The sequence below is a fragment of the Pseudonaja textilis genome, chromosome 2 (genome assembly GCF_049901715.1).
Source record: "Pseudonaja textilis isolate UNSWEBS1 chromosome 2, rPseTex1.2, whole genome shotgun sequence".
Classification (NCBI taxonomy): domain Eukaryota; kingdom Metazoa; phylum Chordata; class Lepidosauria; order Squamata; family Elapidae; genus Pseudonaja; species Pseudonaja textilis.
The window spans coordinates 129,228,144-129,246,006 of NC_141991.1; the positions used below are offsets into that span (position 1 = coordinate 129,228,144).

The 17,863-nt window shown below is 41.7% G+C and overlaps 1 protein-coding gene across 5 annotated transcripts in view; it reads left to right on the forward strand.

The window, feature by feature from the left end:
• LOC113447305 (electroneutral sodium bicarbonate exchanger 1-like) overlaps positions 1 to 17,863 on the forward strand; it is a 105,284-nt gene that overhangs the window by 73,972 nt on the left and 13,449 nt on the right. For 4 of the 5 annotated variants that reach the window (XR_015741907.1, XR_015741906.1, XM_087925251.1 and 1 more), the window contains exons 16-19: positions 813 to 974; positions 5,129 to 5,242; positions 6,052 to 6,213; positions 15,052 to 15,303. Coding sequence is in view for 3 of the 5 variants with exons in the window: in XM_087925251.1 (XP_087781377.1) it covers positions 813 to 974; positions 5,129 to 5,242; positions 6,052 to 6,213; positions 15,052 to 15,303 (690 nt within the window). In the remaining 2 variants the exon portion in view is untranslated. Of the gene's footprint in view, positions 1 to 812; positions 975 to 5,128; positions 5,243 to 6,051; positions 6,214 to 15,051; positions 15,330 to 17,863 lie in introns of all 5 variants that reach the window. The other variant, XM_087925252.1, reaches the window with a different exon arrangement.

Below are 17,863 nucleotides of genomic sequence, written 5' to 3' on the forward strand. Positions count from 1 at the left end.
GTGTCTTCAGATGAAATAAAAAAAATTGTAGACATTTGGAAAGTAGTAATTATCCTTTTAAGCAATTTTGACAAAACTAAGTTTTGAATTAAAACTGCAAACAGCCATTCTTAAGTTGGCTGGCCATATATGTATTTTATTCTGCTTATGTTTGTCAAATGCTATGCAGCTGATTATCTGAACAATAATTAAGCCATTACTTATAAAATGATTGGATTTGTGGTATTTCATGCTTTTAATAAATACCACTGCATAGTATTTGTTAAACTATATAAGCTTCTATGCTCTTATATTTGTTTCACTTTGACTTAATTAGGACTAATAAATCGGGCAAATTCAATATTTCTACAGGTACCTTTAAGTGGGACAGATATTTTGTGGGGGATACTTTCAGACTAATCAATTCTTCATTTGATTTTAATGTAGAGGGTGTGAATATACCGTATTTCATTTCATTTTAATTTCATTTTGATGTACACCTGATATGTTTTAATGTAATGCTAAAATTTAAACATTTCTTTTATGCACGCACTGACAACATTCTGGATTGTGAAGTTAATATTTCCCCCTAAGCATTATTATACTGCGCAAATTGCATCTAAAGGTTCTTATTGCTTGGGAAGAGAACACTGCATTTAACTGAAATTGAGATCTAATGTTGGTTCTTGCATGGTTTTCTTCATTTTGAGATTTAAGGAGCTTTAATGTATTTAGATGCTTATTATAGTTTATCCACCATTAGCCCCATATCTTCACTGAAGTCACTGTACTCTTTTGCTACTGTTCCTTTTTAATTTCTTTTGTCCAATCAGCAATGTCATCAGATGCATGGAGAATTCATAGGATCTACATGTGGAGCCACAGGACCTCTTACCCCTGATGTTCTTTTGTGGTGCTGCATTTTGTTCTTTACTACCTATATTTTGTCAAGTGCACTGAAGAAATTTAAGAACACTAAGTATTTCCCCAGAAAAGTAAGTAGATTCCAGCAGCATTTCTCAATAATGGTGATTAGCCTGCTTTTCTCTATAATGATGATTAGCCAGACGGATTTCCTCAAATGCATGATTATCTCTAGAGATAGGTGGCCTAAGCAGTAAATTTGATAAATAAATAAAAATACCATTGTTGGAAATTGAAAGGAATCCCTCCCCTCATTTCTAGGCACAATCTGCATTCAGATGGAAGTCTGGTTCTCTTTGTTTTTCTGTTTTTCTTGTCTTACCTACAGATTTTGGTCTTAAAAGTCAGTGTTATCCTCGAGCTGGGAACAGGGATATCTTTGTATACCAATTTCAGGGGAACAGTGGTGGGAGGAGAATATGTTTCTGCCTTCCCCTTTCAGGTACTCCAGAGGCAATTGTTGGTTACTGTAAGAAGCGAAAATCTGGGCTAAGAAGGGCATTGACCAGATTTATTTAAAACATTTAAATAGCTGCCCATCTTAAAAACAGCTAGGTGGCTCACAAGCAATAAAATAACATGTAGTATAAAACTAAAATAATATAAACACAACAGTAAAACTAAAAACAGAAAAACCTGGTGCTACAGCCACACTTCTTTAATGCAGCCACATTTCTTGTCCCACCCTAACCTCATCCTGTTCCAATATCTGGGGAAGAGCCAGATTTTAAATGATCTCTGGAAGGATAGAGGAATAGGAACCTGTCAGTTCTCAAAGGGGAGACTATGTTTCATAAGGCAGAGTTTGCAATGGAAAAAGACATGTTTGCCAGAATCCATTAGCTGGCAGGTTTTAAGAAAAGGAGATCCAGAGTGTTTCCATCTGATGGGATGCACAGTTGTCCTCAGGGAGAGAGGATTCTGTAAATAACCTGGTTCCATGCCATGTAGGGCTTTAAAAACAAAACAAGAACCAGCACCTGAAATTGCACTTGGAGAAAAACTGGGAGTAACTTCTGCTCACATAACACACCTAGGAATGTCCAACACTGTGAGTTCCACTGCATTCTGGACCAGTTGTAACTTCTAGGTGTTCTTCAAGGGAAACCTTATTGCATGTTGCAATAATCCAGACGGGAAGTAACCAAGACATGAGTGATCATGACATAACCTCCTGGTCCAGGAAAGAGCACAGTTGGGTGGAAGATGAATCTGTGCAAAGCCTGCCCCTCTCCACCAACAGTTACCACCTTCTCATCAAGCAGTAGCCACGAGTGCAGGAGACTCTCCAAATTATGCACCAGCTTTGTCCAGTGAGTCAAAGATGATGTACCTCCAGGGCCAAAAGGGCCAAAAACCAAAAGCCACTCCATCTTCCCAGGATTGAGAAAGCCATTTCCTCTCCAACAATACCACAATAGCTTCTAGGCACTAGGTCAATACCTTAATCGCATCACCTGCTCGACCCAGGGTGAAGATATACAAGATGTCATAAATCAGATTCTCCAATGAAGCACATTCACGGGCTGGGTAATGACGTTATCCAATGAAGGATTTTTGTGGGCAGAAGATCTGGTAGCCTAAGCTACAATCTTTGTAAGATAAGCATGATATGTACTTCTGGTTTTAATTGCTGTACTGCTCCTTCAAGTTTTTTTTTCCTCTCCTGCTTATGGAAACTTGAAAACAGGCATGCTTTACGAGTTGAGAGAAGAGCATACTGAAGATGTTGCAACCCAGGCTGGTAAATTACCTCAATAAACAGTTTCATGCAAATGTTAAAACAGGACTAGAAAAAGCCCTAAAACCGGATGCATCCCACATTGCAGGGATCTCCTGCTTCTAGTCCCTGAAGTTGGTTTCAGGAGGATACTATGGTTGATCATACTGAAAATCTCTCAGAGATCCAGAATGGTTGAACCTCCCTTATCCCAAGTCCTCCAAATAACCAACAAGCATAACAATATCATACTGGTACTTTACCCGGGTCTGAACCCAGACTAAAAAGGGTCCAGAAAATTCACTTCGTTCATTCACAGCCTTCTGTAACTGAGCACTAATCCTTAACAAAGTGATGGAAAAGGGAAGGTTGAAGACTGCATGAAAGTTGTCGTGAGCTGTTGGTCCAAGAGCCTCTTGAGAAAGGAATACCACTACTCATAAAGAGGCATTGACCACCTCTTAGAACCAACCACATGCCACCTCCCAGGAGGCCTTAACCAACCAAGAAGGGCCTGGGGCCCAGAACACAAATGGCAAACTCACAGCCATGAAAGTCCGTCCCACTTTCTCAAGACCTTCTGACTCAAACTCCTTGCAGATAATAGGATGTGTCTCAGTCACTTCCAACAGAGATGCTCAACCAAACTGGAGCCGTTAGACTTTGGCTGAGAAGAATATGTCTCTTTGGCTTTAAGAAGAATGTTCCCCCAAGTGACCCTGCGAGAACTCTTTTGGTCCTCTCTACCAAGGAAGGACCTGCTCACCCACAACAGGGGCTACTGATAGGCTATTTGCAGAATGATAAGGATGGAGAAGTAAGTATATTTCACATTGCCTTAGGGCAGGGGTGTCAAACTTGATTTTATCGAGGGCCACATCAGGGTTGTGTTTTACCTTGGGGGGACAGGGTAGGTGTGGCCAGCTCTACGTCACTTGGGTTGGGGGCCCCTGTGGTGGCCCGAGCGCTCTGCCAGCAAAAACAGGCTCCCGATCTCCCTTTAAAACCACATTGGGTCCATTAGATGCCTGGGGTAGGCAGATCCCAGATGGCTATACTAATATTCTTAAACCTTGGGGCAGACTGTATGATTAAAAGCCAAGTATACACAAATAGATATTAGGCTAGTTTCAAATCAAACAGTAGCTGTGTTTGACAGACTTACCACCAGTGGTGGTATTCAGCCGGTTCGCGCCATATCGGGCGAACCGGTAGCAAGAATTTGGTGTGGGTCACTGAACTGGTAGTAAGTTCTGGCTGGCCATGCCCCCCACCCGGTTGCCCTCCCACCCGATGCTCACTCACCCTGCCCGCCTGCCTGACATTCACCTAAGGCATTTCTTTCTTTTGCCTCCTGATAATCAGCTATAGATAAGATCAGCTGTGCCGGGATTCCCCTTGCTGAGGCCCAGGAAGGCAAAAAATGGAGGGAGGAGCTCAGCCCCCCCATTTTTGCCTCCCAGAGCCCCAGAGGAGCCTTAGGGAGCAAAAACACCCCCGAGGCTTTTCTGAGGCTAGGAAGCTCCCAAACGGAGCTTGGAGGGTGCTGTGTGCCCCTCCCATGCTCTGTTTCTTTCTTCCAGAGCCCCAGAGGAGCCTTGGGGAGCAACCCTTCCAGAGACTTCTCTGAGGCTAGGAAGCTCCCAAAACGGAGCTTGGAGGGGTGCTGTGTGCCCCTCCCATGCTCTGTTTCTTTTCTTCCAGAGCCCCAGAGGAGCCTTGGGGGAGCAAAAATGTCCGTCCCACCCCCCCCGCCCCCGTGGCTCCTCTGTGGCTAAGAAGCTCCCAGGGTGGGGACTGCAAAAAAAGCCACGCCCACCAAGCCAGGCCCACAGAACTGGTAATAAAAGTTTTTGAATCCCACCACTGCTCACCACCCATAGTGCCGAAGCCAAAATCGAAAATTAGCTTCACTGTGCTTTAATCTAATGTGTGAACCAGACCACCACAACACAACTTCAATTTCTATATGTGCCTAACAGATTGAAAATATTAGACACCTGCAATTGCTGAGATAAATCAGTGTCATGCCCTCTCTATTAAGTCTTCCCTTCAGCAAAGATTGGAAGAGAAGAACAGAAGATGTTTGACTAGACTTGTTTGAGGACTGGCTCCTTTTGAATAATGAAAACAGAACTTTTAGAAATAACATTTCTAAAACATTTTCCTGCCTTTTCCTGTGTTCCAAATTTTTCAAAACAGCTCATACGATGTCCGAGTTGTAGAAGATCTTGTACAAGGAGTTCAAAGCCATTTTTGATTGCTTTGCACAAGAACTGAAATTTCATGACATTTATTTTTCAGATTTGGGGAGCAATTATTCATCAGGTGGACAGTGCATCTGTTCAATATCCAGCAGGTGTCCTGGTTGGCAATATGAATATCATACATCCAACACTTGGTTTATTTGGAACTGATTATTTAGGTTAATAGATCAAGTCCTACAGTATGTATCCTAACGCTAACTTGGACGGACTTGTCTCCCCCACCTCTTTTCCTCTTTAGGTACGCTCTGTGTTAAGTGATTTTGCTATTTTTATAACTATTGCTACCATGGTCCTAATTGACTACTGCATTGGAATCCCATCACCAAAACTGAATGTCCCAGGTGTCTTCAAGGTAGGTACTTCACCCCATCTTCTTGAATTCTTCTAAGTGCAGGTAGTGGTATGTGGAAAATATCCCTTGCCTGAATAGCTGAAACAGGAGAGTTCAAGGCCTGCCTTAGATGGTTTCTCGTATCCTTTCGGGAAGAAGGGAGGATGTCACCCTTTGTGACTAATTGTATGTGGGCATTGAGGCTGCATGTATAGCAGAGTGGGAACTGAGATCCTGTTTGTAACATTCAGGATATGCTGTACCTTGTTTCTGAAGAGGGAAAAGTACTTTAGAGTGAGTGGGAATATAAGTAGGATACAAAGTTGAGATTCTTGAGTTGCATTTAGCTTCTGGAAGGCTTGAAAGTGACTCAGTGCCCCAAAGTGCCATAAAATTGTGGTTTCAAATGTGGTAATAGGAGAAAAAGGCTAACTTTATAGGGAATGATTGAAGTAAGGATATTTAATGAGTTTAAATTAAATTAAATTTCACTTTTAATAGCCAGGCTTCTTTTATTTCATTCGTTTAACTCTTTCTACTTTTTACAGTGAAATTTCTAGTATGTTACTCAAAAGGTTTTGTGGGCTTGACCCTACAAAAAACATGCATAACCAACATTTTAATTCCCTACCAAAGAGGAATCATAGGTTTACATTCATAATTGAGTGGCCATACCAAGGCCCATGTTCATCGTCCAGTGAAATGCCAGCCAGTGACATTCCTATATTGTTGTCTACATATAGCTAAAACAAATTGGGGGTGGCGGGGTGGGAAAGCATACAAACACGGCACAGTTCATTGTTGCATCTGTGTATTTTATTTTTCTCCAGCCAACAAGAGATGACCGTGGATGGCTCATTAGCCCAATAGGCCCCAATCCCTCATGGACTGTGCTAGCAGCGATCATCCCAGCATTACTCTGTACTATACTGATATTTATGGACCAACAAATCACAGCAGTTATTGTGAACAGGAAAGAACATAAACTTAAGGTAATAGAGCAGTGTGTCCAGGATAATTTGCCAAGCTTTTCTTTCTATGGCTGTCATGTGAGAAGTGAAATCACTGTGAAACAGCAGCATAATCCAGATTAAATGGAACTTTAGTTTGAGTAAAATCAGCAGGTTGTGTTATTTCAAAACAGGTTTTTATACAAACGACAAAGTGAAATGTATCCCATTACGGCTATAATCCAGTGTACACCTACTGTAGGGAGGTGAGGGGGGAGAAACCCATAGCATACAGTAGAGATTGAAACTTTAAATTTGTTCTTAAAATGGAAATCTAAAGTTCCTTTGGAATAATTTTATTTCCAGTTTTTGGAAACCGGGAGAGCCAGATTTCCATTTCAAGTGACAAATAAGTCTGCAATCTTATATTGCTTGTGTAAAAATACTTTAGGGTCTGTTGCATTTTTCAGATTGCTCTGATCTCAGAGGGCGAAATCAGTATTGAAACATTCCCAAATTCAAAAGTAATTTTGAAGATTTTATAGAGGAACATTGTTGTGCAAGTGGGTGAGATATGGCTCTGCTCTACTTAACGTTTGTTTATCTTCCAGGCTGACAAAAAAACAGAGTGAAAAAAATTAAGCAGCCTGGAGCTGGTATAAAAGGAAATTAAATAATAAAAATGCTTCTCTCCTGCTTTTCCAGGCCCCCATATCAGAACTTCTTAAGCTGATAGGAGACTTGGTGTGCCAGCATGCCAATCTGCTGCTTTAAAGTTGAAACAAATAAATCCCTGTGGTTTATGCACTGTTTTGTGCCTCTTCCACTTTTAGCAAATGTGCAGTATATATGCAAGGTTTAGCATAGGAAGCAAAAGAGCCAGTCAAATCAAACCTTGAAGGAAAAAAGCCAATACAGATTTATGTTGATTATTGTTTAGTAATATCAAAGATGGACAATTAGAACAAAGGGAGAATTTCTGGCTCTGTACCTAACCGTTCATATATGAGGGAAATAAGGTAAAGGTAAAGGTTCCCCTTGCACATATGTGCTAGTCATTTCCGGCTCTAGCGGGCAGTGCTCAAAGCTGAAGAGCCAGCGCTGTCTGAAGACGTCTCCATGCTCATGTGGCCAGCATACCTAAATGCCGAAGGTGCACAGAATGCTGTTACCTTCCCACCAAAGCGGTCCCGATTTTTCTACTTGCATTTTTTACATGCTTTCAAACTGAACTGCTAGGTTGGCAGAAGCTGGGACAACTAACGGGAGCTCGCTCTGTTACATGGTGCTAGGGATTCGAACCATCCAACTGCCAACCTTTCTGATCGACAAGTCTTAGCCACTGAGCCACAGCGTCCCTGAGGGAATATGAGGGAAATATTCCTGCCTAATTTCTGGAAAGCTCAAACCAGTTCTGAGAATATTGAATTCCAAAGATTTACCAATAGGATGCAGCTCCCAGTAGTGCATAATTGTCATTATTTAGTGAGCTGCACTTCTGCTCATCACAAATGCATGCACACAATTTTAAAACATGCCATATAGTCAGAGCTAAAGTGGGAGAATAAATAAATCAGGAAAGTGATCTGATCAAGACCCTGTTCACAACTCTAAAAAGTGTTGGAAACTGCAATTCGCTTTCATTGCTAGTTAGATGTGTGTGAAGCCAGAGGTCTGAAATAGGTTTCTTCCATCCCAAAGAATAGCATCTTAGTGAAAAGTCCTTATTCCATGCCATGACTCCCTAGTTCTCAACCATATGAAGAAACATTGGGCAACACGTGGGAAGAAAAGTTAAATCGTAGCAAAGCGTTCCTAACCAATCTCAGTGCAGATGAACATATTTTCAAACATGAAAGAATTTTGATTATAACAGATATGGATAACAGATGTGACCAATCAAGGATGAGCTACTTTTCTCCCTTACCACCATCCAGAAATAAGGCACCGTATTCTAACTTTTGATGATTCTGATGGACTGGCAATTGAAAAAATGACGGGAGACGCAGGGAAGACGTCTGAGCAACTGCCAGCCCCGAGAGCCCCCGGGTAGCAGTATTTATTAAGAAAATACAAATACAAAATCAAAACAATGACTTCAACATTAGCTCAGCAACATTATCTAGCTAGGCCTTGGCGAAGGTGATAAATTTCCCGTGAGAAAGCAGGGCACCAAAGGTCCCATGGCTCGGATAGGTACTGTGAACTCCCACACACATTCCTGTCCTCTGAGCTTTGCAGATAACAGGATCAAACTCTCATCATAAAGACACTACTGCCCTCATGAGGAGCGTTTGTGATACCCCCAGATCTTACAAAGCTGTACAAGAACTTGCAGAATATGATGGATATATTACCACATTCCTCCTTTTTTATTTATTCAAAGATAGGGGGTGTTTCAGTGGCAAAATACACAGTTCCCTCGCAAACTTGGTTTCGTACACTTAAGGCTGAGGCACACATTTGAAATAGATTAGGAATACATTGAATACAGCAACATAACATAATAAGTGTAATAACAATTATTACAACTAATTGAAGCAATAAACGTAACCATGAGCTGTCAGGAAGCCAATCCCATAGCAAAGCCCAAAGTGACTTATTGAAGCCATCTTTCCCTGCTTCGTGTTAGCTATGCGGTCTTCCATATCATGAACAGTTCTTGTAATGTTAGGCTCATAATTATGTATAAAAAACACAACAATGTAAATGAATTAAAGCACAAACTCCTAACATTATATCTAAAGCATAAAGTAATTTGGCTAATTTCAGACACTTCTTCATTTAACATCTTAATATTCTCAACAGTATCATAAAACATAGCAACAGTAAAATTATTTAAAATATGAATATCTCTATAGTTCATAGCTATTCCAAAAGGTGGGTACATGCATACAAAGCTAACAATTAGTTACATTTAAACTCTTTGCTGCAATCCAAACGTCCTTGATGTAGGAATTTTCCTTCCATAAATTATCACCAAGGTCTCTGGTTTTTGAGATAATAGCAGCTCTCCGCCTCCGCATTAGAGTCCGTGGAGGCATAAGACGAATGGAAAAGAAGTTGTGTAAAGTAACTTAGGCAACTCCAATTGACACCAATATTGTCCATAGTCTGAAACAGAAACATTAAACAGAATCAGAGTTGTAGCACAGGCTGAAGATATAATATCCTTATCAGGTCCCGAGTAAAGAATGTCTTGACCCTTATGCCAGGACCAATATGCTGGAAAAATCAAAAGATGCCGCTGTTTGCAGATTAATTTAGTCCAATTCCCAAAGGAACCTGCTGCATACAAGTTGATAATCTCAGATAAGCAGTCATCTTTTCCCAGCTTTCACAGCGCCACGCCTGGACTGCCGGCATCAAGAGAATCAGGAACCACGGAAACACCATCCTGAGAATCAGGAACATCAGGAACGGAATCAGGAACCACAGGAACGGAATCCTGAGAATCAGAAACCTCCTCACTGGCACCTGCGGGCGCCAGAATGATCAGGCCGGATACATCGACCAGGAACCCAACGAATTTGACCAAGATGTTCTACTGCTGCATAACCACGTCCCCACGTAATCAGCTCAGCGGGAACCCATGCCGGATCCGGAAGGAATCGCACCAACACTCGAGGCCTCACTGCATCTGTAGAAGGGGAAGAAAATGCCTGCTGGCCGCGCCGCAGGGGGTTACCAGACAAATTTAAAAATTTAAAGTATACAAAGCAAGATTTAAATGATCTTGAATTGCCGGAAGCCCCAGGAGCTTCCCTCCTTTTATTTAATTTAGCTAACATGTTCTTGAGCGTGCCATTATAACGCTCCACAATAGCTTGTCCTGTGGAATTGTATGGAATTCCAAATTTATGTTCCACGGACCACTGTTTGCAAAACTGATCAAAGACTGTGCTCCGATAAGCCGCACCATTGTCTGTTTTTAAAGTTTGAGGCGTACTGGCGACTGAAAATGTCTTAATGCAATGATTGATGACATGTTTAACCGCTTCACCTCTTTGAGGAGTAGCCATTAGAAATCCTGAATAAGTATCCACAGTCACATGTATATATTTCCAAGGTGCAAATGATGGATACTGAGTAACATCCATTTGCCAAATCATTGAGGGTTTCAACCCCTGGGGTTGACTCCCATAGGAATAGCTGTGCCTTGCTTTGAACAAGTTGGACATTGTTGAATTATGGCAGCAGCTTCTGCAGCAGTAAGCTTGAATTGATGTGCCAACGCTTTAGCATTTTGATGAAAATAACTATGGCTGTCCCATGGCTGGACAGTGAGAACTGAAGTTACAGCACTGTCAGCTTTGGCATTGCCTTGTGATAAAATTCCAGGTAAATTACTATGACTACGGATATGAGCAATAAAACACACATTCATACGCTGCTCCAAACATTCTTGCAACAACAAAAGCAAACGTAGAATATTAGGTGATATTCCAGGAGACAAATAAGAACCTGCTACAAAGGGTAACAAATTATATACATACAAAGAATCCACTATTAGATTAAAATCCTGATTTTGAAAATTTTGAAAAGCCAAAACTACAGCAGCAAGTTCTGCCTGCTGGGCAGACTTCTGCTCTGATGTCACTTTTGTATGCCAAATTCCAGATTTATCTTTCCAAACACAAGCACCAAAAACTTTCCTCCATCAGTAAAGACTGTAGGAGCATCTGATATAGGCTGATTTACAAAAAGATTTGCTAAATTGATTCTAACTGATTTATACAAAGATAACCTAGGATCAGCTGGAGGATGACAAGAAAACTTCCCTGGCCAAGAATCTACCAAAACTTGTAAAAACTCACTATTGCAAATCATTTGTTCCCAGGTGGCTAAAGCAAAAGGAACATAACATGTTACTGGTTCCATCCCAGCAATAGCCTTGCAGCGCTGACGAGCACGATTAAAAATATCAGCAAGTTGTTCTGTGATACAATTTATGGATTTCGATGGTGTATGAGACAAATGAATCCATTCCAGAATCCTTAAAGCTGTTTTTTCTTTTACCTGAACTATCAATGCAGTAACTCTACGTTCTGAGATTAGAATCACTGATAATGGACAATCTGGCAAACATCTATCTGTCCACCTACGACTCAAAGCTTGCTCAATTAATGACAAAATTCCCTTCTGTTCTTTATTCAGGGTTATAATGTCAGATGCTTGCTTAGCACTAGCCAAAGCTTGAAACAAAGGACTTAATTGAAGAGTAGTTAAACCCAAATACGGTCTGATCCAATTTATATGACCCAAAAATTGTTGTAGACCTACCAAAGTTAAAGGATCAGGAAGAACAAATTCCAACTTCAGAGGTGTAATGTGACTCAAGAATAATTTATGACCTAGATAGGCAAAAAGGATATTCCTTTTGCAATTTCTCAGGGCTGACTATCAGCCCTTTCTCCTTCAGCATAGCAGTTAAAAGAAGGACAGCAGAATCCATTGCAGCATCAGAAATATTAGCAGCTATCAAAATATCATCCATGTAATGATAAACCTTCCAATCCGGGAATTTATTCCGGAAAGGTTGCAAAACCCAATCTACAAACATTTGACACATGGTAGGACTATTTAACATCCCCTGTGGAAGGACAGTCCATGCATATCGCTTAGCGGGCTGCCCTGATTTATACTCAAGATAGTAAAAGCAAACAAATCTACATCTTCAGGGTGCAGAGGAATGGAAAAGAAAGCATCTTGCAAATCTAACACTCTTATATTCCATCCATCAGGTATTAAATTAGGATTAGGTGTCCCACACTGCAGTGGGCCCATTGGCTTTAAAATTGAATTTATCCTCTCAAATCATGAAGAAATCTGAATTTCCCAGATTTCTTCTTGATAACAAAGACTGAGAATTATAAGGACTAGTGGTAGGCACTATATGTCCCTTTTTCAATTGTTGTTGAACCAATTCATGTAAATGAACTAATTTCTCACTAGTCAAAGGCCATTGATCTATCCACACTGGCTCCTGCTGGAGTAACTGTAATTTTAATAACTCCACAGGTGGGTGTTCAGTCATCATGAATGACAACTGTTGTATCAAACTGTTGCATCAAATCTCTGCCCCACAAGTTAACGTGAAGGCGCAAAACAATCGGTTGAAATGTGCAATAGCACTTCCCTGCTTTGTTTTGGCAGAAAGAATCCTCCTACTAACCCGTGCGTCTTGAAGTCCTCCGACTCTCGAACAGACGGTGTAGGATCTGTCGGCCACTCCCTAGGCCACTCACTTTCGCTAATCACCGAAACATCTGCTCCAGTGTCCAGCAATCCAATAAACTGTCTGCCTTCAACCAAAAGAATTAATTTTGGTTTCTGATCAGCCTTGACATTTTGCATGATGGAAAACACACTAGACTCACTAAACATATCTGTAGATCCAAATCCACCCTGGCGAATTCTATCTGACTCCTCCAAAGACAGATATGGCAAAACTAAAAGCTGTGCAAAACAATCCCCTTTTTCAAAGATTGAGGAACAGGTGAATGAACTTGAATTTTAATCTGACCCTCATAATCCGAATCAATAACCCCTGGAACCACAAACAATTTACGCTTATGAGCTGATGATCTAGGAAGAAGAAGACCCACAGAAGCCAGAGGCAACGGTCCATAGAAATCCAGTTGACCCTAAACAAACTTCACATGTGGATATCCTAATTCCAAATCTCAGCTAATGGAAGATCAATTCCTGCTGAACCTTTTGTAGCTGGTGACCATATTTGATCCCTACCTCTTTCTGGTGGCTCCAACCCTTCGGACATTACTTCACTCTTTAGAGTAGGGAGAATGCCCCATCCCTGCTTCCTAGTTTTTCCTCAGAATGAAGTCTGCACTGATTTGCCCAATGGTATCCTTTCTTACATTTCGGGCACACTGATTTAGGGCGAGCACCCTGTCCCAATAATCTCTTTTTGCTGACTTTGACCCCCCAGGAGCCCGACATTGCGCTTTAAAATGTCCAGGCTTCCCGCAATTGAAACAAGTGCCTTTGTTATTTCCTGCCTGGAGAGCCAGAGCTAAAGTCTCCATATTAAAAGTCTGACTCCCCACCTTTCTACATGCGTTTATCAAATCCGCTATCTCTCTCTCTCTCCACTCGCAATAAGCGGATTTAGAATTTTTTTTACAATCTGCATTTGCCTGCTCTACTGCTAACTTCAAAAGCAATTCATTCCGGGCAAATTGATTGTCAATTTGCCTTTCAATAGCCACTTTCAATCTGCTAATGAAATTTTCATAGGGTTCATTGTTTCCTTGTTTGATGTTAGTAAAGGTCTTCTCACCACCTTCGCCGTCAGGGAGAGTCCGTACGGCTTGAAAAATTAACTGTGGGAGAAGAATGAACCCTCCTCAGGCATTCCATCTCGCTGTAATTCCACTGTTGTAAAATTACCAGATCCATAAAGCTGATCTGGAGTAACATTTGCTGTTCCCCTTTGAACTGCCAGCTGTCTCCATTTCTGATCTAACACCAAATATTGAGCTGGAGTTAGAATCATATTAAATAGAGCTCTCCAGTCAGCTGGAATCATTTTATTTCCATAGCCAACTGCTTCTAACAATGCCTGAGTGTATGGCGATCTAATACCATACTCTTTTGCTGCTTGCTTAACTTCCTTTAAAATCTTAAGAGGCAGAGGCTTCCATATTCTCTGTGGATTTAAAGCAGCATCTACACCAATTTCTACTGGATTAAGTTGAATCTCCACTCCAAAATCTACCAAATCATCTCCTGATAATTCCCTCTATTTGTTGCTTCTTGAATAGCTGCAGTAACTGCATCTACTTGAACTCTTAAAGGCAAACTCTTCTCTTCTGACAAAGTATTTTCAGTGCCTGACAGCCCTCTGGATTTATCTGGAGGTGCTGTCGGTGGCAATATACTGCCGCATTGTGGCGGCAAACCTTCTTCGGGGGTGCTAGGAGCGGTTGTTCATGCGTAGCTAATGCATCCATAACCACCCTCCAGGTTAACAAAATTGAAGAAGGGGCACGAGGCTCCTCGTGCAAAAATTTCCCTATCTTTCTCCAGCGCTCTACTTTAATACTACCTCCCTCTGGATAACACGGAATATGTTTCCAAACATACTGTAATAAGTCCTCAATTTCTTTCTTTCCTACTTCATGTCCTCTACTATGAACTCCAAACTTAAAACTATTCCCAGCGATCTCTCTCATTTCTCTAAGGTGCTTTGTCTGAGCTTTGAGAGACCTTCCCCCATACTCACGAAAAGAATCTGTCTCCGTCCAGCGAAGAAGATGAGGGCCCAGTCGGCGTCCCGCGACGATGAGTATAGGATGCGGAAACGTATAGCTTTCAAGCTAACACGCCAAAACGTATAGCCTTCCAAACTATCACGCCGGGGTCACCACTTGTGATGGACTGGCAATTGAAAAATGACGGGAGACGCAGGGAAGACATCTGAGCAACTGCCAGCCCGAGAGCCCCGGGTAGCAGTATTTATTAAGAAAATACAAATACAAAATCAAAACAATGACTTCAACATTAGCTCAGCAACATTATCTAGCTAGGCCTTGGCGAAGGTGATAAATTTCCCGTGAGAAAGCAGGGCACCAAAGGTCCCATGGCTCGGATAGGTACTGTGAACTCCCACACACATTCCTGTCCTCTGAGCTTTGCAGATAACAGGATCAAACTCTCATCATAAAGACACTACTGCCCTCATGAGGAGCGTTTGTGATACCCCCAGATCTTACAAAGCTGTACAAGAACTTGCAGAATATGATGGATATATTACCACAGATTCTAGTAACCTTTCCTCTACTGTGTATCCAATGATTCACAGTGAATGATAACAGCGTTTTAGTTGACCTCTGCTAATGATTTCTCTTTTCACAGAAAGGATGTGGCTACCATCTGGATCTTCTCATGGTGGGCATCATGCTTGGTGTGTGTTCAGTGATGGGGTTGCCTTGGTATGTTGCTGCAACCGTCCTTTCCATCAGTCACGTGAACAGTCTTAAACTTGAATCTACTGTAGCAGCTCCTGGGGAGCAACCTAAATTCCTGGGCATAATTGAACAAAGAGCAACTGGAGTGATGATCTTTGTACTAATGGGCCTTTCAGTCTTCATCACTAGTGTGTTAAAGGTAAAAGCATGGAAGAACGTTAAAGGGTATGTCAGGGCAACCTCCGCTCCCTCTTTTAAATAGTCTTAGCTTTAATGGAGTTGTATTGGCTCGAGACCGTGTCGCATTCTGAAAGTGCCTCTCTTTAGTAGCATTTATCAAAACTACTTTTGACTTTCGCAAACCAAGATTTGAAAAGATTTGAAGCCTATTTAAAGAAGTGGGCCTTAGACCTTTTGAGACCACCAAAGATATTCACCCCTCCCCGCCATTCAAGTTGGTATCTGATATTCCTTTTATATACAGAAAGTAAAGATATATCTTTCTGCATCGCTTCCCAGAGAAGTGAGCAAATTCTGCCCAGAGCAGGACAATAGAGTTGCGAGACAATAGAGTTAATACCTGCTTTCCACATCTGGGCTTAAAGCAGGTTTAAAGAAAGGAGCAGGAAGTAAGTAGTGGGATGATTACATTTCAGGTTAGGCCACACTAGCTATAACTTATGGACCAAGCACAATTTTCTTATTTATTAGAATTATTTTTAGCCTGCCCTTATTATTTTACAAGTAGCTCAAAGCAGCAAACATACATAATACTCATTTCTGTTCCTATTTTCTCCACAACCACCGCCCTGTGAGGTGATTGGGTTGAGAAAGAATGGTTAGCCCAAAGTCACCCAGCCGACTTTCATGCCTAAGGTGGGACTAGAACCCACAGTCTCCTTGTTTCTAGGCCATCACCTTCACCACTATACCAAACCAATTCTATCATGTGCAGCCATGGTATCCCAATGCCATACAGATAATCTTTGGCTTACAACCGTTCATTTGGTGACCATTCAAAGTTGTAGTGGCTCTGAAAAAAGGTATCACAGAACTGGTCATATTTACAATTGTCACAGCGTCTCTGCGGTCAGTTGATCATGATTCAGGTGCTTGGCAACTGTTACGCATTTATGAAAATTACAGCACCTCCTGGTCATGTGACCACCATTTGCTATCTTCCCAGCCAGCTTCCGACAAGCGAAGTCACTGGGAAAACCAGCAGGGATGGTCGCAAGTCATTGTCATGTGATGTCTCACTTACCGACCACAATGTTTTGTTAAATGACTGGGTCTAAAAAGGTCGTAAAATCAGTTGCCATCATGTGATATCCCATATAATGACCGCATCACTTAATGATTAATTTTCCAGTCCCTATTGTGGTGATAAGTCAAAGATTACCTGTAGAAAGCTCTGGGAGCACGTGTGGTTCTTCATTAATGACCTCATTGTTAACGATTGTTTAGTATCCTGGATTCATCATCACCAAGATGCAGCAATTTGGGTTTGAAGGGAGTTTGATGGGGAAAAGGGGCTCTGGCATACTCATAGGTATGCACGTAACTCCTGTTAGCTGCTTCTTAAAGCTTGTGTTGCTGTTGTTGAGGTCATCTGGGATGATCCTGAGAAAAGAACCAGCTGCTTTAAGGATTTGCTGGCTCTTGCTGTGTAAGCATCCCCAGAATGTATCCACACATTCTGAAGCACCATTCTTTCCCCCAGTCCAAAGGGTAGCCCATCTTGATAAAGATGTGCAAATCCTTTAAAATTTAAAGATTCTGTAGAACAGGTTTATCAAACTCAGGGGTTAGGCCCACAGGATGCTTGGATTTGGCCCACAAGGCCATCCTGGAAACAGCGAGGGACCAGCCTGTGGTGTCTCTGCCAATGAAAATGGAGCTCAGGGGGGTCATGTGTGACCCTCCCAAACTCTGTTTTTGTTGGCAGAGGGTTGCATGAGGCCATCGCAGCCGGAAACGAAGCTCAGGAGCCCGTTTTCACTGGCAGAGCGCTCAGGCCACCACAGGTGCTTTCAACACGAGTGACTTCAAGCTGGCCACACATACCCCACCCCCGAGGTCAAACACAACCCTGATGCGGCCCCCAATGAAATCGAGTTTGATGCCCCTGCTGTAGAATGTACTTTTAGTACACAAAACAGATGTGCATGCCAGTTCCTGCGGTGGTGATCTGGGAGAGCTTCCCAAGGAAACTGTGTGTGCCTGGAAAATGAGTGGCTTACTTTGAAATGTTCAAAAAGAGGTGCTTTCTTATGTGCTCCTGCACATGCTGAAATGTCTCGTTCAGCGGATTTGCACCATGCTTGCATAGAAATTTGCCTTTGTATAAAGGCCTAGGCATTGTGAGGGGGAAGGAAGGGCAGATGAAGAAACACCCGTTGTGATACAAAATCTGCTATTTATGTACTTGCATCAGATGTCATGGCATCATGACAGAGTTTGTATCCTAAAGTTACTGCATAGGTTGTCATTTTGACCCAGTCTAATTAAAGAAGCCTATCTGTGTATATGTCACTGGCATTATCAGTGGTCATATTCCGTGAAGAAACATAATAAAACAGAAAAGCAATGCTTTGTTTATGCAAAACATTTAGTCTAACGTTCAGTCTAACATTTAGGTTAGACTAAAATGGTTTAGGGCAGCCATTTTGTCTTATCTTAAACCTCGCTTAAAGTCATTTTGTTATTCATTGTGTCTAGAAACATATCTACAGAGACATTCTACAGGACAGATGGTC